The following is a 23,294-nucleotide window of genomic DNA, read 5'->3' on the forward strand; positions in this document are numbered from 1 at the left end:
ATATATTATTTTAGAACTCAATAAATAATTTAGTTCAATCTCTTAAAACTGCAGGTGGAATAGTGGTATTTTTTTTAATAAGCACTAATTAAAACAGAAAACAATGATATGAAGGCATTGGGAAGAAATTGATTGATAAAGTTGTGAAAAATTGGAATGATAAAATGAAGCACCTGTGAGATATGACAAACAGTTTAATGTGAGGCTACAACCTTTCAGGAGTAGAATCCCGTTTGTGAGAACAGAGGTCAGATGAGGACAAGTAAAACAGAAACAATGAATGGACCAGAACACTCACACATACAGTCTACACATACAAACTGTGTTTTACTGACCATCACTCTATTTAATACAACACATCAAGGTCATGGCCCTCATATCCAGAGAGCAATACTTGGGTGTTTTTATGTGCTTTTAACATGCAACTTTTTAAAGAAAATGATAAATACAACTCATTTCCTTTTGATATATTCACCAGATACAAGGGTTATTTTCCTTTAGGTGCAGTTTCTTGTAGATTTAAAGCCAATTGTTCACACTTTATGTATGACTTTTCAGTCTCACATCATTGAAGTTTTACTGATGATCATGTTTGATGTTGTTTCTTCAACACCAGAGGAATGTGGCAAAACGAAGAAGACAAGAAGCTGCGATGGCCTGGCAGGGACCAAAATAACAACCATGTTACTGTGTATGCCACAATATGCAGATCATGCTGGATCTCTGTCAAACAACACAGAAACGAAACCTAACAGACTCATCAGGGGATTTACGAGAAATGCTCCAGAGGGTTGTGTGTGTCTGGCCAGTGGAGGAGCTCTAACCCCGTTACTGAGTCCTGAAAAGGCCTCATAGCCTACCAGAAATAAAAAACAGCAGGGTTCAGCAGAGAGACATGAAAAAGTAGTTAATCAAGTTGCATTGTGGGTAGGTTCATTGGGACTCACTGCTTCTGCCTGTTCCAGATCATTAGTGTTATCTGGAGAGTTTCATGTCTGTGTTTATAAAACAAATCAAAACATATTGTCATATCTTCTATTCTTGATCTATTTTACATTTCCTTTGGTTAAAATAATTATGTCTCTGATAGAAATCAAATATTGACGCCCACAGATACAATATTCATATTATTGTAGCTACAGTCACAGATGTGTGAGCATATATATGGAATCACAAAAAGACAGAACTTTGGAATATTGGGGATTTTATTGAAAATCAAAACAGTACAAAAGGAGTGAAACAGCAGAGCAACTTCATTCAACGTTCATCTACTTAACCCAACACAAGACGGGATTTTGAGCATCGCTGTTCAATTCCTTTACGTTTATAAAACTAAGAGAGAAATCGTCTCTTGTCCCAAAAATACAAACAGGAAATATTTGTGATTTTGGGATATACAAAAATAAATAAAAAATAAAATTGACTTCCGTCCATCCATCCATTCACACACTTTCATACAATGATGGTAGAGGCTGCCATACAAGGTGCCAACATGCCCATCAGGATCTGATGGTACGGCCTGCAGGAGTAAATTGGGGTTAGGTATCTTCCCAACATGTGGACTGGAGGAGCAGCGGATCAAACCACCAATCTTCTAATATATAATATCTTTTTTTTTTTTCTTTCACAATATTTTATTGAATTTTCAAAATCAAAATACAACACAAAAACAGAAATGACGTGACAGCAAGGACAGACACGAGCAGGTCGCAGACCCCAAGGGTTGGAAAAACAAACAAAAAAACAGCATGGTATGTAGATCTATACATTACATGAAAGACTCCCTGCTCGCTTTTTAACCAACACTTCCAGAAGTGAACACATCACGCCCGTACTTTACTCGCTCCATTGGCTTCCAGTTCGCTTTAGAATCGATTTTAAGCTCTTGATGTTTGTTTTTAAAGCCATTAACGGCCTCACCCCACCTTATTTGTCCGAGTTTTTAACTCTCCGCGAGCATAACGGGGCTTTGCGGTCATCTAGTCAACTTTTTTTAGAAGTCCCAAGGTCGAGGTATAAGCTGTGGGGTGATCGTGCTTTTGCTGTTGCTGCTCCTAAATTATGGAACAAGTTACCCTCTGATATACGCACTGTCACTGACCTAGTACTTTTTAAATCTAAACTCAAGACTTTTTTATTTCGATTGGCTTTTAATACCTCGTAGCCCGGTGACATTTTTCCTGTGCTTTTTATGATTTTATGATATGTTATGTTTTTATTCCTGTTATTTCTTGATGTTAATGTAAAGCACTTTGGGTGCCTTTTGGTTACTGTAAAGGGCTATACAAATAATTTGGATTGATTGATTGATTATGCAGAAGTCTCAGGGCTTGGATATATAATACAGATCAGGGAATACACAGCTAAGGCAAGGCAATAAAATGCCCAGATAAGAACGTTAAACATTCATGGGGGCACTGGAAGGACGCCAGTCCACAGTGCAATGCCCCCTAAGTATTAAATCTGCTGTACAGTTTGGGAGTTGGTTTAGAAAAGGTGCCCACAACTCATCAAAAACCCTCTCATTCCCCTTCAAGATCTAGCTCAAGCGCTCCATTGGCAAAACTATAAAGATTTCACCATACTACTGGTTAACAGTAGGAGGTCTGGTCTTAATCCATTGGAATAGAATGCATCTTTTGGCTAATAGGAGAAGCTTGTTCAGAAGTTTTTGTTGGATACTTGTCAAAGAGAGCCCTTCCCCTGAAAGATTCAGCAAAAACAGACCAGAATGCATTTGTATTTCCTTATTAAAAAATAGAGTTAAGTTCCTGTGAGACTTTTCCCCAGAAATTAGATATCAGATGGCAATCCCAAATGCAATGTATGTAAGATCCAACCTCTTTTTTGCACTTGACACAAAGGGGAGAAATCCCAGGAATATATAATATATATATTATTATTACTGTATTATTATTATTATATAATATATATTATCTTTTTATCAAAACAGATCAAAAACTATTATGAAACAACAACATACTCCTGATTAATGAAAATATATATCAATTATTATTTGCTTTGGAAAAACAAGTTTTAAAAAAAATAATCAAAGAAACTATTTATTTAACTTTATGTTGTGACATATATAATAGATAGATAGATAGATAGATAGATAGATAGATAGATAGATAGATAGAATGATAGATAGATAGATAGATAGATAGATAGATAGATAGATAGATAGATAGAATGATAGATAGATAGATAGAATGATAGATAGATAGATAGAATGATAGATAGATAGATAGAATGATAGATAGATAGATAGAATGATAGATAGATAGATAGATAGATAGATAGATAGATAGATAGATAGATAGAATGATAGATAGATAGATAGAATGATAGATAGATAGATAGAATGATAGATAGATAGATAGAATGATAGATAGATAGATAGATAGATAGATAGAATGATAGATAGATAGATAGATAGATAGATAGATAGATAGATAGATAGATAGATAGATAGATAGATAGATAGATAGAATGATAGATAGATAGATAGAATGATAGATAGATAGATAGATAGAATGATAGATAGATAGATAGATAGATAGATAGATAGATAGATAGATAGATAGATAGATAGATAGATAGAATGATAGATAGATAGATAGATAGATAGATAGAATGATAGATAGATAGATAGATAGATAGATAGATAGATAGAATGATAGATAGATAGATAGATAGATAGATAGATAGATAGATAGATAGATAGATAGATAGAATGATAGATAGATAGATAGATAGATAGATAGATAGAATGATAGATAGATAGATAGATAGATAGATAGATAGATAGATAGATAGATAGATAGATAGAATGATAGATAGATAGATAGATAGAATGATAGATAGATAGATAGAATGATAGATAGATAGATAGATAGATAGATAGATAGATAGATAGATAGATAGATAGAATGATAGATAGATAGATAGATAGATAGATAGATAGATAGATAGATAGATAGATAGATAGATAGATAGTTGCTCCAGTGATCAACCACAGAACCAAAGAATGACTTCCTGAGAATAAACAGTAAAGGAAACTCTACTGGTTGACAAATATCTGTTATCTCAAGGTATATATCATCATATTGGCCAGACCCGAGTGTACGTGGATGTGTGTGTGTGTCTATCATAGAAATATTTCTATGGTGTCTATATCTGTAAATTAACGTTTGTGTTACCACTAAGCAGAAAACCCCAACAGCAGAAGCATCAAACTGTAACTATGGTGGATTTATTGTTTAGTCTTTATTATGTATGAAGAGTTCTGTGATGCTTTCATTGTTTTACTTCTTCTTTTTCCAGACTTTTTTTTTTTTTTTTTTTTTACCTTTTTTAGACATTGTTTAGACTTTTGTTTTACGGACAATTTTTCAGTCTTTTGTTTTCCAACACTTTTCAAACTTTTTTTTTCAGACATTTTTTCCAGACTTTTTTTTTTGTTTACCTTTTTCAGACATTGTTTAGACTTTTGTTTTCCAACATTTTTCCAACTTTTTTCCAACTTTTTTTTCAGACATTTTTTCCAGACTTTTTTTTTTTTTTTTTTTTTTAGAAATTGTTTAGACTTTTGTTTTCCAACATTTTTCGAACTTTTTTTTTCAGTCTTTTTTTTTACGGACAATTTTCAGTCTTTTGTTTTCCAACACTTTTCAAACTTTTTTTTTCAGACATTTATTACAGACTTTTTTTTTTGTTTACCTTTTTCAGAAATTGTTTAGACTTTTGTTTTCCAACATTTTTCAAACTTTTTTCAGACATTTTTCAGACTTTTCTTGGGACATTTTTCAGACATTTTTTTTTTTTTTACCTTTTTTAGTCATTGTTTATACTTTAGTTTTACGGATAATTTTTCAGACTTTTGTTTTCCAACACTTTTCAAACTTTTTTTTTCAGACATTTTTTCCAGACTTTTTTTTTTTTTACCTTTTTCAGACATCGTTTAGAATTTTGTTTTCCAATATTTTTCAAACTTTTTTTTTCAGACATTTTTCAGACTTTTTTTTTTTACTTTTTTCAGACATTGTTTAGACTTTTGTTTTTCTACATTTTTCGAACTTTCTTTTTTTTTTCAGACATTTTTCAAACTTTTTTTTCAGACCTTTTTTCCAGACTTTTTATTTTGTTTACCTTTTTCAGACATTGTTTAGACTTTTGTTTTCAAACTTTTTTCCAACTTTTTTTCAACTTTTTTTTCAGACATTTTTTCCAGACTTTTTTTTTTTTTTTTTTTAGAAATTGTTTAGACTTTTGTTTTCCAACATTTTTCGAACTTTTTTCAGACATTTTTCAGACTTTTCTTGGGACATTTTTCAGACTTTTTTTTTTTTTTTTTTAGAAATTGTTTAGACTTTTGTTTTACGGACAATTCATCAGACTTTTGTTTTCCAATATTTTTCAAACTTTTTTTTTCAGACATTTTTTCCAGCCTTTTTTAATTTTTTTTTTTAGAAATTGTTTAGACTTTTGTTTTCCAACATTTTTCAGACTTCTTTTTTTTTTTTTACCTTTTTCAGACATTGTTTAGACTTTTGTTTTCCAACATTTTTCAAACCTTTTTTCCAACATTTTTCAATTATTTTTTTTTTTTTCAGACATTTTTCAGACTTTTTTTTTTTTTTTTACCTTTTTCAGACATTGTTTAGACTTTTGTTTTCCAACATTTTTCAAACTTTTTTTTTCCGGACAATTTTCAGTCTTTTGTTTTCCAACACTTTTCAAACTTTTTTCCAACTTTTTTTTCAGACATTTTTTCCAGACTTTTTTTTTTGTTTACCTTTTTCAGACATTGTTTAGACTTTTGTTTTCCAACATTTTTCAAACTTTTTTCAAACTTTTTTTTCAGACATTTTTTCCAGACTTTTTTTTTTTTTTTTTTTTTTTTTTAGAAATTGTTTAGACTTTTGTTTTACGGACAATTTTTCAGATTTTTTTCAGACATTTTTCAGACTTTTTATTTTGTTTACCTTTTTCAGACATTGTTTAGACTTTTGTTTTCCAACATTTTTCAGACTTTTTTTTTCAGACTTTTTTTTTACGGACAATTTTCAGTCTTTTGTTTTCCAACACTTTTCAAACTTTTTTTTTCAGACATTTATTCCAGACTTTTTTTTTTGTTTACCTTTTTCAGACATTGTTTAGACTTTTGTTTTCCAACATTTTTCAAACTTTTTTTTCAGACATTTTACAGACTTTTTTTTTACGGCCATTTTTTCATACTTTTTTTCCAACATTTTTCAAACTTTTATTTAGACATTTTTAGACATATCCAAAACATATTGTCATATCTTCTTCTATTCTTGATCTATTTTACATTTCCTTTGGGTGACTCAAGATCATTTTATAAGTGAAGAATATGACTTTTTATAATTTTACAAGTAAAAAATATGACTTTATATCACTTTATAAGAAAAAATATGACTTTAAATCATTTTATAAGTGAAAAAAAATTGACTTTAAATCATTTTTTAAGTAAAAAATATGACTTTATAAAATTTTTATATGTAAAAAATATGACTTTAGATCACTTTATAGGTAAGAAAAAATGAGTAGATAATTTTATAAGTAGAAAATATGACTTCATTTCACTTTATAAGTAAAGAAATATGACTTTACATAATTTTATAGGTAGAAAATGTGACTTAAGATAATTTTATAAGTAAAGAATATGACTTTGGATAATTCTTTAAGTAAAAAATATGACTATATAATTTTATAAGTAAAAATATGACTTTGGATAATTTTATAAGTACAAAATATGACTTTAGATCATTGTATAGGTAAACTATAAGACTTCTGATCATCATTCAAAATAAAACTTATAAAAGATATAATTAAAATCATAACCACACTGCCCTCCTGTGGACAAAGTGCGTAACTATACCTCTTTCTCCTTTATTTTGTAGGATGTAACCGGAAGTAATAGCCTATATGTAATTCCTCTAACTTGATATTAATGTCGTTGTAATTACCGACCACTAGAGGGCGTTAATACACATTTTCTAAATGATATTATTTAGATTTACCTGAGGCTGTAGCTAGTTTACCGACTACTTTACATTTAAATATTACTGATATTACATAAAGAAAATAATCAGAGCTAATATTAGAAGATAGCAGGCTCAGCTAAACCCGACGATCTTTTCTCTCAGTCCATCGAGTCTATCGATTAGCGTTTGTGTTTTCAGTCTGTTGAGTCTTCAGGGCCGCCGTAGTACGTCACAATTAGTTTACATTATAAACAGAAGCTAACGAAGCTAAAGCTACTTTCCTCCTAAAATGAATGTTCTCTCACTTTTGGTTAGTAGGAGAAGAAAGTTTAACTGCACTACAGTGAAGTCAGAGTAAATCTTATCGTAATTCTGTCAGCGAAGCATTCAAACTGAAATAAAACAACAATCACGTCTTTTATAAGTTTTATTTTTGTAGGATGTAACCGGAAACCTGGCTTATTGCATGTAAGCCAAACTTTCGGTTATAAGCCAATTTTATAAGTAAAAAATATGACTTTAGATCATTTTAAAGTAAAACATGTGACTTTAGATAATTTTACAAGTAAAAAATATGTCTAAAGTCATATTTTTAGGGCCCGAGCAAAGACAACGTCGGGCCAGCAAAGGCCCTAATGAAACTGTAGCGTTTATTATTCTTTTTTCATGCAAATGAATCGCCTTTCTGAGGACCTTAGCATGCCCCAAAAGTTGTTAAACTTGACAGACTTATCAGACGCAGTGAAAATTGAAGTATTTTAAGGGTCTGTGGCTTGGGTGTTGCAAAAACCCTCTTGGAGGTATGCCCAAAACTCAACAGGAAGTCAGCCATCTTGAATTTAATATGCGATTTTCGACCATTTTTAGCGTTTTATAGGCTGTGTACTTTAACAAACACCTCCTACAGATTTAATCAGATCGACTTGAAATTTGGTCAGGACCATCTTAAGACCTTGAGGATGAAAAGTTATCAAAATGGTGAGTTTTCACTGAACGACCTGACCGTGGCGTGAAGGCCATTTTGAACTATTCGCCATGAAACAGGAAGTTGTTGTAACTCTACTGTACATAGTCAACCATCAGAGTATGACATAAATATAAACAGGTACACAACATTACATATAGTGGTTCATATTTTAATCTGTAACGTTTATTTTTTATGGTTTTCATTACTTGTTCTGAGCAACATTACAATAACCTTCATTTTACTTTTTTAACTTCTATATTTTCAAGACATTTAATTAATTTTCATCAGGCTTTGTGCATCATTTTTAATATTGATATAAAATATTTTTTAAATATTTCATGATTTTCTCTACACCCTGAAAAATGTAGACAGTAACCATAAATGGCAGTCTTCATTCACAAAAATATAAAATATGTTGTTTTTGTTCTTGTAATATTACGACTTATTTTCTCGTAAAGTTATGACTTTATTCTCGTAATATTACGACTTTTTTTTTTCGTTAAGTTATGACTTAATTCTTGTAATATTACAACTTTTTTTCTCGTAAAGAAATTTTTTTTGCGGCTCCAGACAGATTTTTTTTTTTTTTTTGCCTAAAATGTCTCTTGATAGTAAAGTTTGCTTTTCCTGCACTATTTAAATAAAAAAAAGGCTTTTATTCTTGAAAGATAAAGAACCGGAAACGCGAATGCCTGCCTCTGAGTGACTTGACGCTGCTGGAGGGAAGAAAAAAAAAAAAAGGGAAAAAAAAAGCGAAGAGAAAATAAAGGCCTATGTGAGGGTTTGAGGGGGTTTGAGGGGATTTTGGACAAAGTTTCCCAACTGTCCCGACCTGAGGAGGCTCCGGGGGGGTTGACGGGACTCCATCTCACCGGTAATTAACGCAGGACTCATTAGTCGGCTGTTAATCAACTGTTCTTTGCAGAGTGTCTGAGAGCACCGTCGTCCAGACCGCCGGAAGTCTGCATGAAGCAGCTGCGTCTCCTGCAGAAGGCGGCGGACGGACGGACGGCGGCCACGCTGCTGCTGCTGCTGCTGCTCCTGCTGCTGCTGCTCCTGCTTGCTGCTGCTCCTTGCTGCTGCTCACACGTTTTTTTCTCGTCTTTTTTTTTTTTTTTTTATTCCACACTTTTTTTTTTCTCTTTTTTTATTTTCTCTCAGCTCTCTGAGATGAGCTGAGCAGAGAGGGGGAATGGAGGCGTTAGAGAGAGAGGCTGTCTGTGTTCTGCAGAGCTAGTTAAGCAGATGAATATATATGTATATATATTTATATATATCTGCAGGCCTCCTTGTAGCTGGAGCAAAAAGAGCCAGCGAACAAAAGGGAGACAATTAATGGAGGCACGTTAGCCAGCTAGCTCCCTCTAGTCTGCTGTGGTCTTCTCTTGTTACCAGCTGACTCTAGTCGCGTTTGTTTACAACCCAGATGTGTCATTAAACAGCTGGTTTTGCTACAATGTAACAAATCTGTGCTGCGTGCTTCGCAAAAAGATACATTTGCACGATTTCACCAATCCGTCAGCTAGCAGAGCAGGAGCCACAGCTAGTGCCCCCCGTCCAACATGGCTCTCACAGCACTGAAACATGGACTTTGCATTACACTAATAACTCCCCCTGAATATGCCAGATAGCTGCAGCTTGTGCAGAATGCTTTAGAGAGTTTAATAACTCCCCCTGAATATGCCAGATAGCTGCAGCTTGTGCAGAATGCTTTAGAGAGTTTAATAACTCCCCCTGAATATGCCAGATAGCTGCAGCTTGTGCAGAATGCTTTAGAGAGTTTCCCCCATCATTTCTTTATTTATAGGCTGTGCAGCTGCAGAAGAGAGAGAGGAGGCTCATGACCTAAAACATGCCTGGAGTTATGCATTGCGAATGTTTTGCATGAAATATATCGTCACCTCAGAGTTTATTTTATTAGTGTATGATGTTATGTTGAAGTTAATATTTCATGGGCCTCCATCAAAATGTTACTAGTTATATTAAATGTAAGTTCAGCTTTACTAACATGTAATTACATGCTTGCTTTTCTTGGTATATGGCTATGCATGGCGTTCACAATCTTCACATGCATACAGAAAAACCCTCCAAAAACTTCTTTTACTATTGGTCTGTAACAGTGGCAAAGTATGTGGAAATAAAGTGCAAATGCATGCCAAAAATAGAACAATGAAACTATGAAACTTCCTTCTTTGTGCTACAGAAAACATGTTGCCTATGTGTCAGTGGGAGATGATCGGGAAACAGAAGATCAGAGGTTTGATAATGAAAAGATATACAGTAGTCTTTTAAACAGTCAGTGTTGTCTTCAACAAACCATGTGCACTCTTAGAAAGGATGTTCTTTTTCAACACATACTCTACTAGCATCCTGGTTGGGAAGATCACGCCTCTGTGTTACTCTTCCAGGGAATAAATAGAATATTTTGACACAGCATTGGGTTGCACTGCAAAACTCATTCACACTGATAAAGCAACCACTCTAAGATTGTGTAATTTGTTAATAGCAATGCAAACTGTGTAAGAGACTAGTGAGGAAGTGCATGGGCTGTGTTACATTATCAAAAGCCTCAAAGACTGATTATCATTAGTGTTTTCTCAACTCTTGCCTCTTCTGTCCTCCTGTAGATTTGTTTTTATTTTTTATGTCCATCCCCCCCGGGATTGAACATCTTTGCCTGATCCCTTTCACATCCTCTTCTCTGTAAATCTGATCAAATACTGATAAATACAAACCCAAAAGCATTTTCCCTTCAACCAGTCAGTTGTGTAACAGCTATCTTACACTTCTGGACTGGGATCCACTAACAAACAATGGTTGCAATGCCTTGCAAAGTGGCTCATTTAGAAGTCACGTTAACCAGCTGCGACTGAAATGCAGCAACTCACTGATCCTGAAACTTGTTCAGTGCGTCCTGCGATGGAGGAGAGGATACGTGGAAAGGAACCAAACTAAGATGATTGAAACGCGGCCACGCATGGTGTCGTTTCACATGAAAGTAAAAAGAAGCATAATAAGAAGGAGGAAGAGGAGGAGGACAGGTGTATTTCTAAGTGTGTTGCTTTTTAATTACAGAAATAATGGACGATTCCCATTTCAACTCATCATACTTTTGGTCTCCCGTCCCCACTGTACAAGGACAGGTAGAGACAACCTCATTGTTGGAATTGTCTTGAAATACACATGCTGTCAAAAGAAACCCGGAAGAGATTATCACATTGACTGTTTATGGAAATACTCTAACATAACACCAGACGATGATTTAAACGCTGCTCGCTAAGTCGGTGAAGTGGGCTTCACCTCACATGAAAGTTATTTGAATATGAGTTCTTGACATGAGGAGGGTTCACTTGATCACTCCTGTCCCTCTCCTCTCTCATCTCTTCAACACCTCTTTATTCCTTTTTTCGTTTACTCTTCTCATCTCACATTGCCTTCGTTCTCTCTTCTCCCCTGTTGCCTTCTTCTCCTCCGCTGTCTTCTCCCTACATGGATCATTATCAACCTCCACCCTTCACTCTCCCCATCCTGCTGTCTAACTTCAACCTCTTTCACTACCAACGTCTTCCCTCATCCCCCTTTCTCTTCTCACGTTCTTTGTCCCTTCATCACACTCATTTTCCACGTTACCTTTATTGCCTCACCCATCCTCCTCACCTCCGTCTCCGTCTGTTTTTTCTCCATGTAAACTTAACCCATCCTTGACTCCTCTTCTCCACCTCCACCCTTGTGTCTTCCTTTCCATCCTGTCCTGTCCTGTCCTTTCCTCCTCCTCTGTCTTTTCCCATGTCCTTTTCATCTTCTTCCAATCTGCCCGGACTTCCTTCTTCATCACACACATGGCTCACCTCTCTTCGCACCTCACCTGCCTTCCTCCCTCATCTCTCATGGCCTCCGTCCTCATGCATTTCATCCTTCATCTTCCTCCCCTGTTCTCCCTTCCTCTGGTCCTACATCTCCCGATGTTTTACCCTCACCCATCTCGCACTCCTTTCCTCTTTATTACTTCACCCTTCCCCCTTTCCTTCCTTACCCCCAACCCGCCCCTCTACTCATCCCCATCTAGATCGAGAACGCCATGTTCCTGAACAAGGCAAAGGAGCAGCTGGGTCCAGAGAAGGCCAATGCTCCCTCCTTCTCTCACGCCTCTGCGTCTTCCACCTCCTCCCCCCACTACCACACGGCCGTGCTCGCCATCCCCGGCTCAGTGGACGGAGGGCCCGGGGTTCGGTTGGTCCCCAAACAGGAAGGAGGTGGGTGTACAGCAGGAGGAGGCGGCGGCGGCGGCATGAGTGTGCTCGGGGGACACCTGCACCAGTCGCACACCACCCAGAACATCACCGTCGTGCCTGTTCCCTCTACAGGTATCATGACTGCGGGTGAGGCTTTGACCCTTATATAAAGTCTTTGAGTGTTTTCCAGTATTGGCAGTATCTCTAATGGATGTGATTTGGACAGTGCACCTATTGTCAGTCAGGAATGGTAGCCTAATGTAAAATGTTTGTTTTGACCAACAGCCAGATCACAGTTTCTCTTTTCCTCTTAGCGGGGTTAGTGATCACCACCCCTCAAGGCACACTGGTCCCCACGGCCTCCACGCAGTCATTTGTAGCTGGACACCCCACTGCCACCACCATGATAGTATCCGCAGTGCACCCCTCACTTACAGGTACAACACGGCCGCAGTTCAACGCCACTTCAGTCGTTGACACGTGTTAAATCAAACTGCAGTTTGTTGAAAAAAAGCTAAAAGTATCGTCAAAGTTTATGCTGATCATTTTTAATTTGGAAAAGGCAATATCTCAGAATGTATAAAAGTTTTTTCCAGTTTTTTTTAAATACATGTTTATTTGTTTTTAAAAGCTGCAGTACTTGTTGGCTGTAACTTAGAGCTCAAAAAACTTTCTATCCTCCATCTTCACTTACAGGATTATATACGTATCTACACATCATTCAACACATCTACACACATACATATCTATATTCACCCGCATACCATCATGCATACAGCCTACATACCTATATTTACTTCAACTTCAATCTGTCAGAGATTTTCGTGTTTAACTTTCTTACATATGCTCATCCCACACTCCATCAAAACATAGCTGTATACATTAGAGCCAAAGGAGTTCTCAAGAAGAGGAAAGGAGCATGAAACATTATTAGAGTCATAAAAAGTCTGCTCACATTGGGGTTATATCCATTTATTCCAAAGTTGATAGAATTTTGCCTCAAAGAATACGTCAACTTTTCCACTTTTTAAATATTTTCCAAAATGATTCCATACCAATCTCCAACGTACAGTAGGTGATTCTGGATTCAGCCTCTTTCTAGTGATTGCTTTTTTTACTTTGCTGCCTGCCGAATCATTTTTAACAACGTATTTATTTGAGGAACATGTTAGCTTTTTCCGCAATGTCTTGCATTCAAGGGCACTATGACACAAACTGATAGAAGAGAATTTGATATTAGTTTGATGTAATAAGAACCTTTTTTTCTCAGTATTTTGAGTTTTTCAAACATTTCATCTCCTGAGATGAAATCAAAGTGAATTAAAGCTACAGTTGGTCACTTTGATAAAGACATATAACTTTTTGTCATGTTTGCTAAAACTGTCACTACATCCTGACAGTAGAACATAAAACAGATAATCTGTGAAAAGCATTTACAATATTCCGCCGTGCCCCCCAAAAAAAACAACCAATCAGAGCCGAGGAATCTCCAACGCAGCTGTCAATCACTGCTCGCAAACGCCGATCAAATTGTTCAACTACGCAGTGCTGATCAAATATGAATCAAGATTCTGTTGCTGTAATGTCTATTTCTCTCCTCAAATGTTTTTAGAAACATCTTGTAGTGTACTGTTTAGCCGTAAAATTAGAAAGTTTGCTCCTGTCGTTTTCAACTTGGAGGCTGAGTCACAAACTTTCTCATTTTACAGCTAAACAGTACACTACAAGATGTTTCTGACAACATTTGAGGCCAGAAATAGGCATTACACTGACAGAATCTTGATTCATATTTGACAGTTTGAGTCTCTAACGAAGGACTCCTCGGCTTTGATGGTTGTTTTCCTTCGGGCGCGTTAGAATCTTGCAAATGCCATTAGGAGCACTAGGAGGAGGCAAAGGAATCACATTTTTTTTTCACAGATTATCCGTCTCATGCACTGCTTTCCGGAGGATATAGTGATAGTTTGAGCAAATATGACAAAAAGTTATTTTTATTGAAGCTACCAACTGTAGCTTTAAGGCCAGACACACAAATCTCGTCTCATTTGAACAGAAGAAATTCCTGTTTTTGACCCACCATTTAGTTATTCCTGCCTTTTTTTGTGTTGTGACATCCATACACATGCACACACTTGTGTATGTCCATTCTCTTTTGTAAGATTAGGTGTTGTTGCTGACCAAGGAAGCACCCCCCTACCTAACCCCTACATAACAACTCATGTATGTGATGTGTGGCACCGACTGCGTCAGATTTGACCATTTAATAGATGCTGTCCTCACACAACACTTACCAACTCTCCCTTCCTTCCGCCTCCTTTCCCTTCCTTTCTCTTTACTTTTCTCTTGTTTCCAGACAAGAAGGAGGACATTTCTGGCCCTCCTGCAGTTGTCATGCCGATGCCATCAAAGCGAGGCAGGAAAAGCAAACAGATGATGGGCAGAGTGGCTGGAGTGGGTGGGGTCCTCCCTCCAGGAAGTGATGCATTAATACTGGCACACCTCGCCGCTGGTGGACAGGTGAGGGTCTCTTGTATTCTTTGCTTATAGTCTTTAGTTGTTACTGGTTTCTACACAGCATGGATTGTCAGTGTTTTTGTCATTCATCATAACTAATGTGTTGTTATTGTTTTAGCACCACAGTGCTGACCCATATGACCTGTCAAATGATGAGGATGATCACACCAACAAAGATGGCCCCAAATCCTACAGGTAGTGGAAACACATTTAGATCAGAGATTTTGATCGTGGCATCACAGATTTGTATTGAACATTTAGAGCAGGTCATCTGTCGAAACAGACACTACAGACTCTACTCGTAAGCCTACATTAAATCCCCATAAAGGTTGTCTTCTCTCTCTCTCTTATTTCTCACTTGCTAAGGTGTCGGATGTGTGCAGTGACATTCTTCAGCAAGTCAGACATGCAGATCCACGCCAAGTCCCACACGGAGGCCAAGCCCCACAAGTGTCCCCACTGCTCCAAGTCGTTTGCCAACTCCAGCTACCTGTCCCAGCACATCCGCATCCACAGCGGGGCCAAGCCCTACACCTGCACCTACTGCCAGAAAACATTCAGGCAGCTCAGTCACCTACAGCAGCACACACGGTACTGGACTGAGTGGTTTGTGTGTGTGTGTGTGTGTTTGCCTGCTTGTGCATGTGCTTTCTGTTGTTAAAGCGTGTGTGTGTGGGTCTGCGTGTGATGACTGATGAGGGGAGAACGGGGTGGTGAGGTGGGGGATGTGTCAGGGTCTTTTGGGAGAGTTGACAGTTCAGAAAGCTCTTTTTGCTAAACATCTAAACATCATCTGAAAGTGCAACACTTGTACATCAAACTTAAATTAAATTATGGTTCTAAGCTTGTTACATTAATGTATTTATCAATAATGATTGGTTCCTTTCTGTTAACTGATTCAGGACAGCAAGCCAATTTAACAGTTGCTCTGATCACTTACAAGCTAAAATCGTCACAGAATACACAAGAGCCTGGTAGGGGAGGTCAACTCACAGTTCCAGTTACCACCAAAATATACCTTCTAGGGCTGTCAATTGATACAGATATTTAATCGCAATTAATCGCATGATTGTCCATAGTTAATGCAAATTAATCGCAAATTTATCACACATTTTTTATCTATTCAAAATGTACCTTAAAGAGAGATTTGTTAAGTATTTAATACTCTTATCAACATGGGAGTGGACAAATATGCTGCTTTATGTAAATGTATGTATATATTTATTATTGGAAATCAATGAACAACACAAAACAATGACAGATATTGTCCAGAAACCCTCATAGGTACTGCATTTAGCATAAAACAATATGCTCCAATCATAACATGGCAAACTGCAGCCCAACAGGCAACAACAGCTGTCAGTGTGTCAGTGTGCTGACTTGACTATGACTTGCCCCAAACTGCATGTGATTATCATAAAGTGGGCGTGTCTTGCGCAATTTAGCGCAAGTGTCCTTTGCGACAAGCGACATGGTTGGTACCGATGGATTCATTAGGTTTTTCTAGTTTCATATGATGCCAGTGTCTTCACTCTAGCTTTAAAACTGAAAAATTTCAAGTTGCGTTAAAGAAATTAGTGGCGTTAAAACAAATTTGCGTTACTGACGCGTTAACTTTGACGGCCCTAATGCCTTCATTTAGCAGGTGGTTGGTGCTGGTGATGCTATCCCAAGTCTGGCTTGGTACTGCATGCATGCATGTTGCCTTATCTTAGTTATTTTTCCCTGGATCCACCTCTGCTTTCACACAACTCCTTCAAACATCCCCCTCTTTTGTTTGAGGCACCTTCTGGAGACCTTTCACTGTCATTGGAGTCAGTTGTAATGTTAAAACATCCCCATTAAAAAAGCAGTTCTTCTATCTCCCATTCATGCCGTCATGATAAATGTTTTGATTTCACATTCGACCTTTGTCATTCACCTACTTCATGATATCATTTCCCTCATTGCCATGCACGGGGGTTTCTTTGTGGGTTTCAGGGCACTCATTTTAAGCAGGGAGATGCGTTCCACTGGCCTGCCACTCGTCTTGAATTTACATTTCATTTGGCTGCAGCAGAGCCAGACATTCACAGACACACTCCACTCAATGCAGGGCACACCAGTGGAGAAAGGGAGAGGGAGAGAAAGAGAGAGAGAAAGAGAAAAGCGTGACTGTGCTTGCTGTATGTTTTTGTTCTGTGTTTTCACAACTCAGACGCAGCACAAAGAGCACACTTTGAAACTTAATGATCGACGCAATTGATCGCAGATCCTGTTAACTTTAACGCATGATTTGGTCTTCAGTTCATCGTGAAGTTTGGTCATGCTGTAGCTTACAAACCTCTCGCTGATTCTCTCTCTGTTTCTCTCTCTCCACCTCCTCACCCCTCCAATCCCGGTTTCCCGTGTTAGAAACCACACGGAATCCAAGCCCCACAAGTGTCCCCACTGCTCCAAGTCGTTTGCCAACTCCAGCTACCTGTCCCAGCACATCCGCATCCACACCGGGGCCAAGCCCTACGCCTGCTCCTACTGCCAGAAAACATTCAGGCAGCTCAGTCACCTACAGCAGCACACACGGTACTGGTCCGGGCCGGGCTGGGTGGGGTTGGATGGCCGGTTGTGTTTTTATGTGTGCATGAATGGGAGCAGGTGTGCAGAGAGTTGTGGCATCGTGGTTGTTTGCAACTTTAGTTTTTGTGTTTGTAACATGCTGTGTGGTCAGGGAGGTTTGTCACAATATGTTTTTTTTTTAATAAATCAAATCAGAGTTGCCAAACGAAGACATTAAGAGTGGCCTTAGAATTGATCGAAAACAGGTCACCCATCAGCCACAGCCAAGCCCTGGCTAATGGTAATCACCTGCCTTGGGTGGCTTAATACTGTTCATTGTTTATTGATGCCACCTTTGCCAGTCTAAAGCCATGTTTTACAGCTTCTTGCCTAATCATTAGGGCTGTCAATCCATTCAAATGTTGAATCGAGATTAATCGCCTGATTGTCCATAATTAATTGTGATTAATCGCACATTTTTATTAGTTCAAAATGTACCTTAAAGGGAGATTTGTCAAGTATTTAATACTCTTTTCAACATGAGAGTGGACAAATATGCTGCTTTAGTTTCATATAATGCCAGTACAACCCAAAAAAATGCAAGTTGTGCTAAAGAAGTGCCGTTAAAAGGAATTTGTGTTAACGCGTTAATATTAAAATACTCTGTTAACTTTCATTTGTGAATGATGGTAAGTGATAGACGTCTAAGGAGGAATGAGCAGACTGCATCTGAATTGGCATAACACCGCTGTATGTTCAATATGTTGCTTAGGATAAGAGAAAACATACTAAATACTCGCAATATTGCTCATCACTCTCATTTTCATTTTAATTTTCAAGTGCAGCAATAAAGTATAATTAATATTGTAATGAACTCATGGTGTGCCTTTTCAGGATTCACACCGGCGACCGACCGTACAAGTGTAACCATCCTGGCTGTGAAAAAGCTTTCACTCAGTTGTCCAACCTACAGGTAAATGAATTCACAGGTTTAATCTTTGCTACTGACCTGATGACATTCTCCATAGTAAGACTTTGATTTGCCGACATGATCTTTCTCTTTATTGGCAAAAACATGAATGTACTGAACTTACATGAACTTTATATTTAGGTCCGATGAAAGCTAAGGAAAGAAATCAGTCTTAAAGTAGTTTAAATGTTCTTTTTGGCCCATCGACTGAAGAATAAAAGTCTGTGAAAGAATATAAAATCAAATGGCTCTTTAAGACACGTTTGAGGTGCTTTCGACATCGGGATTTTGAAGCACTGTGTATTTGGAGAACGTGACTTATTGATTGTGCTAATGTCTGTTCATTCCTCTCCCCACAGTCTCACCGTCGGCAGCACAACAAAGACAAGCCGTACAAGTGCCACAACTGTAACCGTGGTTACACGGATGCTGCCAGCCTGGAGGTGCACCTGTCCACACACACCGTCAAACATGCCAAGCTGTTCTCCTGTGGCCTCTGTAACCGATCCTATACCTCGGTACGCTCTCACACACGTCAATCCCACATCAGACGTAGTTTCACACAATGCACAGACTCTGGTCTGACTATGACAAAGAAGAAGAAGGAGACAGTGGCTGTATTCCAAACCGCCTACTATATACTACTGACGAACACAGTATACAGTACAGACTGCGTTCCTCAGTAGAATGCAGTATGAGACAGTTAAAGCGATTTATTTTGCAGTGTGCTAGGCCAGACTTTAGCCTTTAAACCAGCTCTTAAAGCAAAAACAAAAAAACAAACTTGTAGCACTATTGTAATATTATCGGAAAAAAAAGGACTTTTTTTGTTTATGACTAATGTTTTTTTTACTTTATAAGATACTGACTGGTTTAGCTCCACCACCCCTTAAAATATTTATAATGGTGAAGTAAGACAAACAGGATCATCAATCAGGGGAGACGGGAAATATAAAATAAAATGTACTAACTTGCTTTTTCAGTTACAGCAACAAAACAGTGGACTGATCTCCCTCCAGATATTAGAGTAATGTTAATAAGGGTCATGTTGTCTCAGCAGGTATCTCTCTGCCCTGTCAGAGGCAGCCACTTCCCTCGCCACTTCCCTCGCCACTTCCCTCGCCACTCTGATACTCTGCGGAGCTTTTCAACTCCACAAAAGCAGATTTTCACAGATTCATGTTAATTTTCATAATGGACATTTGTGTCTTGATATTTAAACAAACTATCCTTCAACAAGGACATAAAAGCCCCTCGTCTACAGACCGGTCTCTAGAGAGCTCCAGCCAACTCACAGCGATCTGAGAGAGTAACCGCTCAGCTGGCGAGGTAGCGACCCCGGCAGGCGCTAGCTAGCTGTCACGGCAGTTTGTGGAGCTTCTAAACTCCGAAAACGTTTGAGCAAATGTTCGATTTGCCATCTAATATCGTAAAACTGTCAATAATCCAAATCTACACAGTTGATTTTTCGCCTCAGAACTTTTCAGAAGTGAATTTAGTGATGAAATAGCTACGAGAAATGTAAAAAACAAGCTGCTGTTGTTGTAACCTTAGCCTGTAGCGGTCCAGCGCTTTGCATTGTGGGATACAGTAGGCGAGGTAGACTGGTCCGATGCATACTGGAGAGTTTGTCTTTATCAGTAGGACATGCGGGTATTCCTGGCATAATGTAGATTTAGCTTTTGTTTGCATACTACATACTACATTTTGGCTAAATCAGTACGCACTACTAGCACAGTATGCGGTTTTGGATATACAGCCAGTATGTAGTTCTGTTTGTAGTAGTTCTGCCATCATATCTTCTTTTCTCTCTCCCCAACTCTAGGAGACATATCTAATGAAACACATGCGGAAGCACAACCCCGACCCGCTGACAGTGGCAGCAACAGTAGCTGCTCAGCAGGCCCAGGGCCTCATGCCAGGCGGAGGCAGGGGCCGAGGCCGCGGGCGAGGGAGAGGCGCTGGTGGAGGAGGCGCGAACAGAGCGGGCCAGCTCCAAAACCAGAACAACCCTAACAACAACACCCAGAACTCTAACCCCGGACCACCAGGCGTCTACCAGCCAAACCAGCAGCCCAATGAAGCTGTGGTTCAGTGCCCGTTTGACCTGCACCAGTACAAGACAGTGTCAGCCAGCGAGATCCAGTACAAACCAGTCACTGTGGCGGACCTGCCAGTGGTCCACAAAGACCTCTGCCTCACCGTCTCCACCTCGGCCATACAGGTGGAGCACATGAACTCATAGGCTGCGTCTTCCCACTCTGTTCGAGGACTTAACTCTTTGTTTCTGCAGTGTAAAAAGGTCCATATAAACAAGTCATTTAACTGTAGTCAGTATTACAGTCTTCTTAAGCAAGAACAAATGGCTCATAGGGTGGAACATTTTAACCATTCGTAAGGTAGTGGACGAAGGTACAAGTCAAATTTATTTCACCCAATGCCAGTTTTTTTCCTTCATTTTAAGAAGCTATAATGCCGAGTACAGCGTTAAATTACTTGTTAGAACACAGATATTTTACAATGTGCTTCTCGATTCCTGAGCCCACTTGTGTCAAGTATCTCTCAGTAGAAATTCTGGTCTTGGACATTGATATAAGTAGATTATTCTTCAGTCCGGAGCCACAATCCTCCAGTTTAACCAAAACCTAATCTGAGATCTCTTTTGGCTTTTATATCATTATGATTGAGTTGGTGATTATTTCCAGATCTGGATTTCTTAAAAGCATGTTTAGTCTAATTTCACCTTTTTTTTCAACTGAGTCAAAGGACCAGTTATCAATTTACCTGCTTTGTAAAACACACTTAATACACTGATCCAAAACCAGCAGTCCACATCTGAGAATCTTGATAAAAGAGGCTCACTGGTGCCCCCTTCTCTTTTTTATTGCATTGTTTGCAATAGGCACCATTGGAGGATGAAGATGTAAAATATCTGTAAAATAGAAAATACACCACTCTCTGCACTTTCATTTATGGTCCAGAGAATGGTGTAATTTTTTAACACATTCAGATCACATTAATCTGAACATTCTCCATCATTTAGTTCAAGCCAAAACAAGGGAGAGAAACAAGACGAAGAACCAGCGATGAAAGACCGAAGGGAAGAACTAAGTAAACAAGCTTGGATGGCTTCTGAGTGACACCTCTGACGACAGGTTGGGATCAGAAAGGCTGAACTGGAGCCTGAGAAAAGACCACAAAAGAAGAATGAATGAGCTGTATTATTGGATTAGGCTAAAAAACCTGCGGCTGAATCTCAAAAATGTTCACAAACCATGATGTCCTTATTTACGCTCACGGTTCCTCAGACAGCGAGGAGTTGAGGAGCCATTTTATTTGTCGGAGCCCAAAGTATTGAACAAAAGAGACGGAGCGGTTCAAGAATGCACTTATAGTGAGGAATCTGCAGCAGAGGGAGATGGAAACATGAGAGAGAGAAAAGGGGGTTTGGTGGGGTGGGAGGGGTCATAACGAAAGCACTTGATGAAGCTTGTACTTCATGTCTATGTTCGTCATTATTGTACTTTTGTTTTATATATATCATATGTATGTATTTTTCTACCAACAGAAGAACGTGTGAACAAACTCGGAGAGAAAGCAAAGTGATGCATGAATGTGAAGGGAACAGAGAGAAAAGTCCTAACAAAACGTTTTTGTCCCATTTTTTTGTTTGTTTTCATATTCCAAGAAAGACAGTTTACTCTTCTCCAATAGTAGTAAAGACAGCCCGACTCATCATACTCAGTTGTTGGGGTAATAATGATTGTTTGATGAAAATGGCTGACAGGTACTGTTATCAATCTTTTTTTAAAGAACTTTTCATACATATTATTACTACTTTCATTATAACTATTGCAAATGTTATCCACATAATTATCAATCTGAGGCATTATTGTATTGCAGTATGCTGTACATAAAATAGATAGAAAAGACTTTTTTCATTTGTAAAAGGGAAGTATGTCCTGTGTAAAGCATATATGGAAACTAAAGGAACTCAGATTAACAAGTACCAAATCATTGGCTGTGTCCCAGGTCACCTTAAGTGCTGATGCTCAGCAAATGTCTGCAAAAGAATGATCTGAGAAGTTTGGGGATTGCCCAAAAAGTTGGTTAAACTATGCGGAAATATTTGTTCTCTTTCTGTAATGTATGACTACACAACATTTCCCTGCAGTTTGAACCACGCTCGCCCATTGCACATGTTGATATTCATTCTAATTATGATGTAACCTGAAATGGTTTCACCTAGTTAACTGTACGTTAAATTAGCAGGAATCATTAACAGGGACTGTTATTAGGCTTATTAGACGAGTTGGTTGTGGCACTGCAACCGGAAAACCAATTTTTAACATTGATCACCCATGAAAAGTCCTTCATTAACACTTTAACAAATGATCTGAGATGATCTTAACTATTAAATAATATAAAACAAGGCTTGTTGACCTGGGACACTGCTGCCATGTTTTTGTGCACAAGCTATCTCAACCCAATCAAAATGTTCGAGCAGCCTGTAAGTGGCTGCTTGTCCTCATGTATACTCCTCCTTGTATTTCATTGTCTTTTTATGAAAAATAACAGATTCTCAATATTCCTGTTAACGTTATTACTGATGCTCCTGATAATAGTACAGTTATTAACTGCCCTCTTTATGCTACACTCTTGCATACTGTATGCACAGTTACACCTCTTGCTCATCTGAACAGACTGTTTCTTCCCTTAAGGAGAATAAAGTTCGAAAACCGTTTATGATGAAAAAAAAACAATGTAATTGTCTGATTTATTGTATTAAAATCCAGACTGTGTCGAACTGATAAGAATGTATGATTACATCTGAAAGCAAGGGATCCACGCGCTGACAAGAGAAGAGTGTCCAAGATAATAGCTGCCACAATTACAATTAGTGTTTGGTAATTGTGCTAATTAATATCCTACCAAACATGGTGCACCGCCAGGTTTGTCAGGGAAGAAATGATGCGGTACATGTGTCTCAGTTTAGCAGAAACTTTGTGGTGAAAAACATTGAACAGGTTTGTGGAATTGCTTATTATCAACACAGTATTGTAGAT

General features: G+C 37.9%; 2 protein-coding genes across 10 annotated transcripts in view; one reads left to right on the forward strand and one right to left on the reverse strand.

Moving 5' to 3' along the window:
• LOC119503121 (H-2 class I histocompatibility antigen, Q9 alpha chain-like) overlaps positions 1-23,294 on the reverse strand; it is a 114,004-nt gene that overhangs the window by 26,121 nt on the left and 64,589 nt on the right. The gene's annotated exons all lie outside the window — the stretch shown is intronic.
• On the forward strand, positions 8,612-23,039 carry znf384a (zinc finger protein 384 a). 7 transcript variants are annotated; one of them, XM_037794632.1, is made up of 12 exons: positions 8,612-8,851; positions 10,181-10,234; positions 11,053-11,120; positions 12,044-12,356; positions 12,524-12,646; positions 14,563-14,726; positions 14,842-14,918; positions 15,090-15,314; positions 17,118-17,285; positions 18,153-18,231; positions 18,588-18,746; positions 20,054-20,473. In XM_037794632.1, exons 2-12 carry the CDS (start codon positions 10,186-10,188, stop codon positions 20,471-20,473), a joined length of 1,845 nt encoding a protein of 614 aa, XP_037650560.1. In that variant the 5' UTR covers positions 8,612-8,851; positions 10,181-10,185. The 7 variants fall into 7 exon arrangements, with proteins under 7 accessions (XP_037650560.1, XP_037650564.1, XP_037650565.1 ...); XM_037794637.1 differs by lacking the exon at positions 17,118-17,285 and having other exon boundaries at positions 8,614-8,851; positions 20,054-23,039; XM_037794633.1 differs by lacking the exon at positions 10,181-10,234 and having other exon boundaries at positions 8,614-8,851; positions 20,054-23,039.

Source organism: Sebastes umbrosus, chromosome 15, assembly GCF_015220745.1.
Source record: "Sebastes umbrosus isolate fSebUmb1 chromosome 15, fSebUmb1.pri, whole genome shotgun sequence".
Classification (NCBI taxonomy): Eukaryota; Metazoa; Chordata; class Actinopteri; order Perciformes; family Sebastidae; genus Sebastes; species Sebastes umbrosus.

Bases quoted from the DNA above. Each gene is read 5' to 3' on its own strand.
- znf384a (XM_037794630.1), top strand. From the start codon at position 10,934: ATGATTGAAACGCGGCCACGCATGGTGTCGTTTCACATGAAAGTAAAA. The intron at 12,357-12,494 runs GTGAGGCTTTGA...TTTGACCAACAG, and splicing joins TACAGGTATCATGACTGCGG to CCAGATCACAGTTTCTCTTT. The intron at 18,747-20,053 runs GTACGCTCTCAC...CCCCAACTCTAG, and splicing joins GTAACCGATCCTATACCTCG to GAGACATATCTAATGAAACA.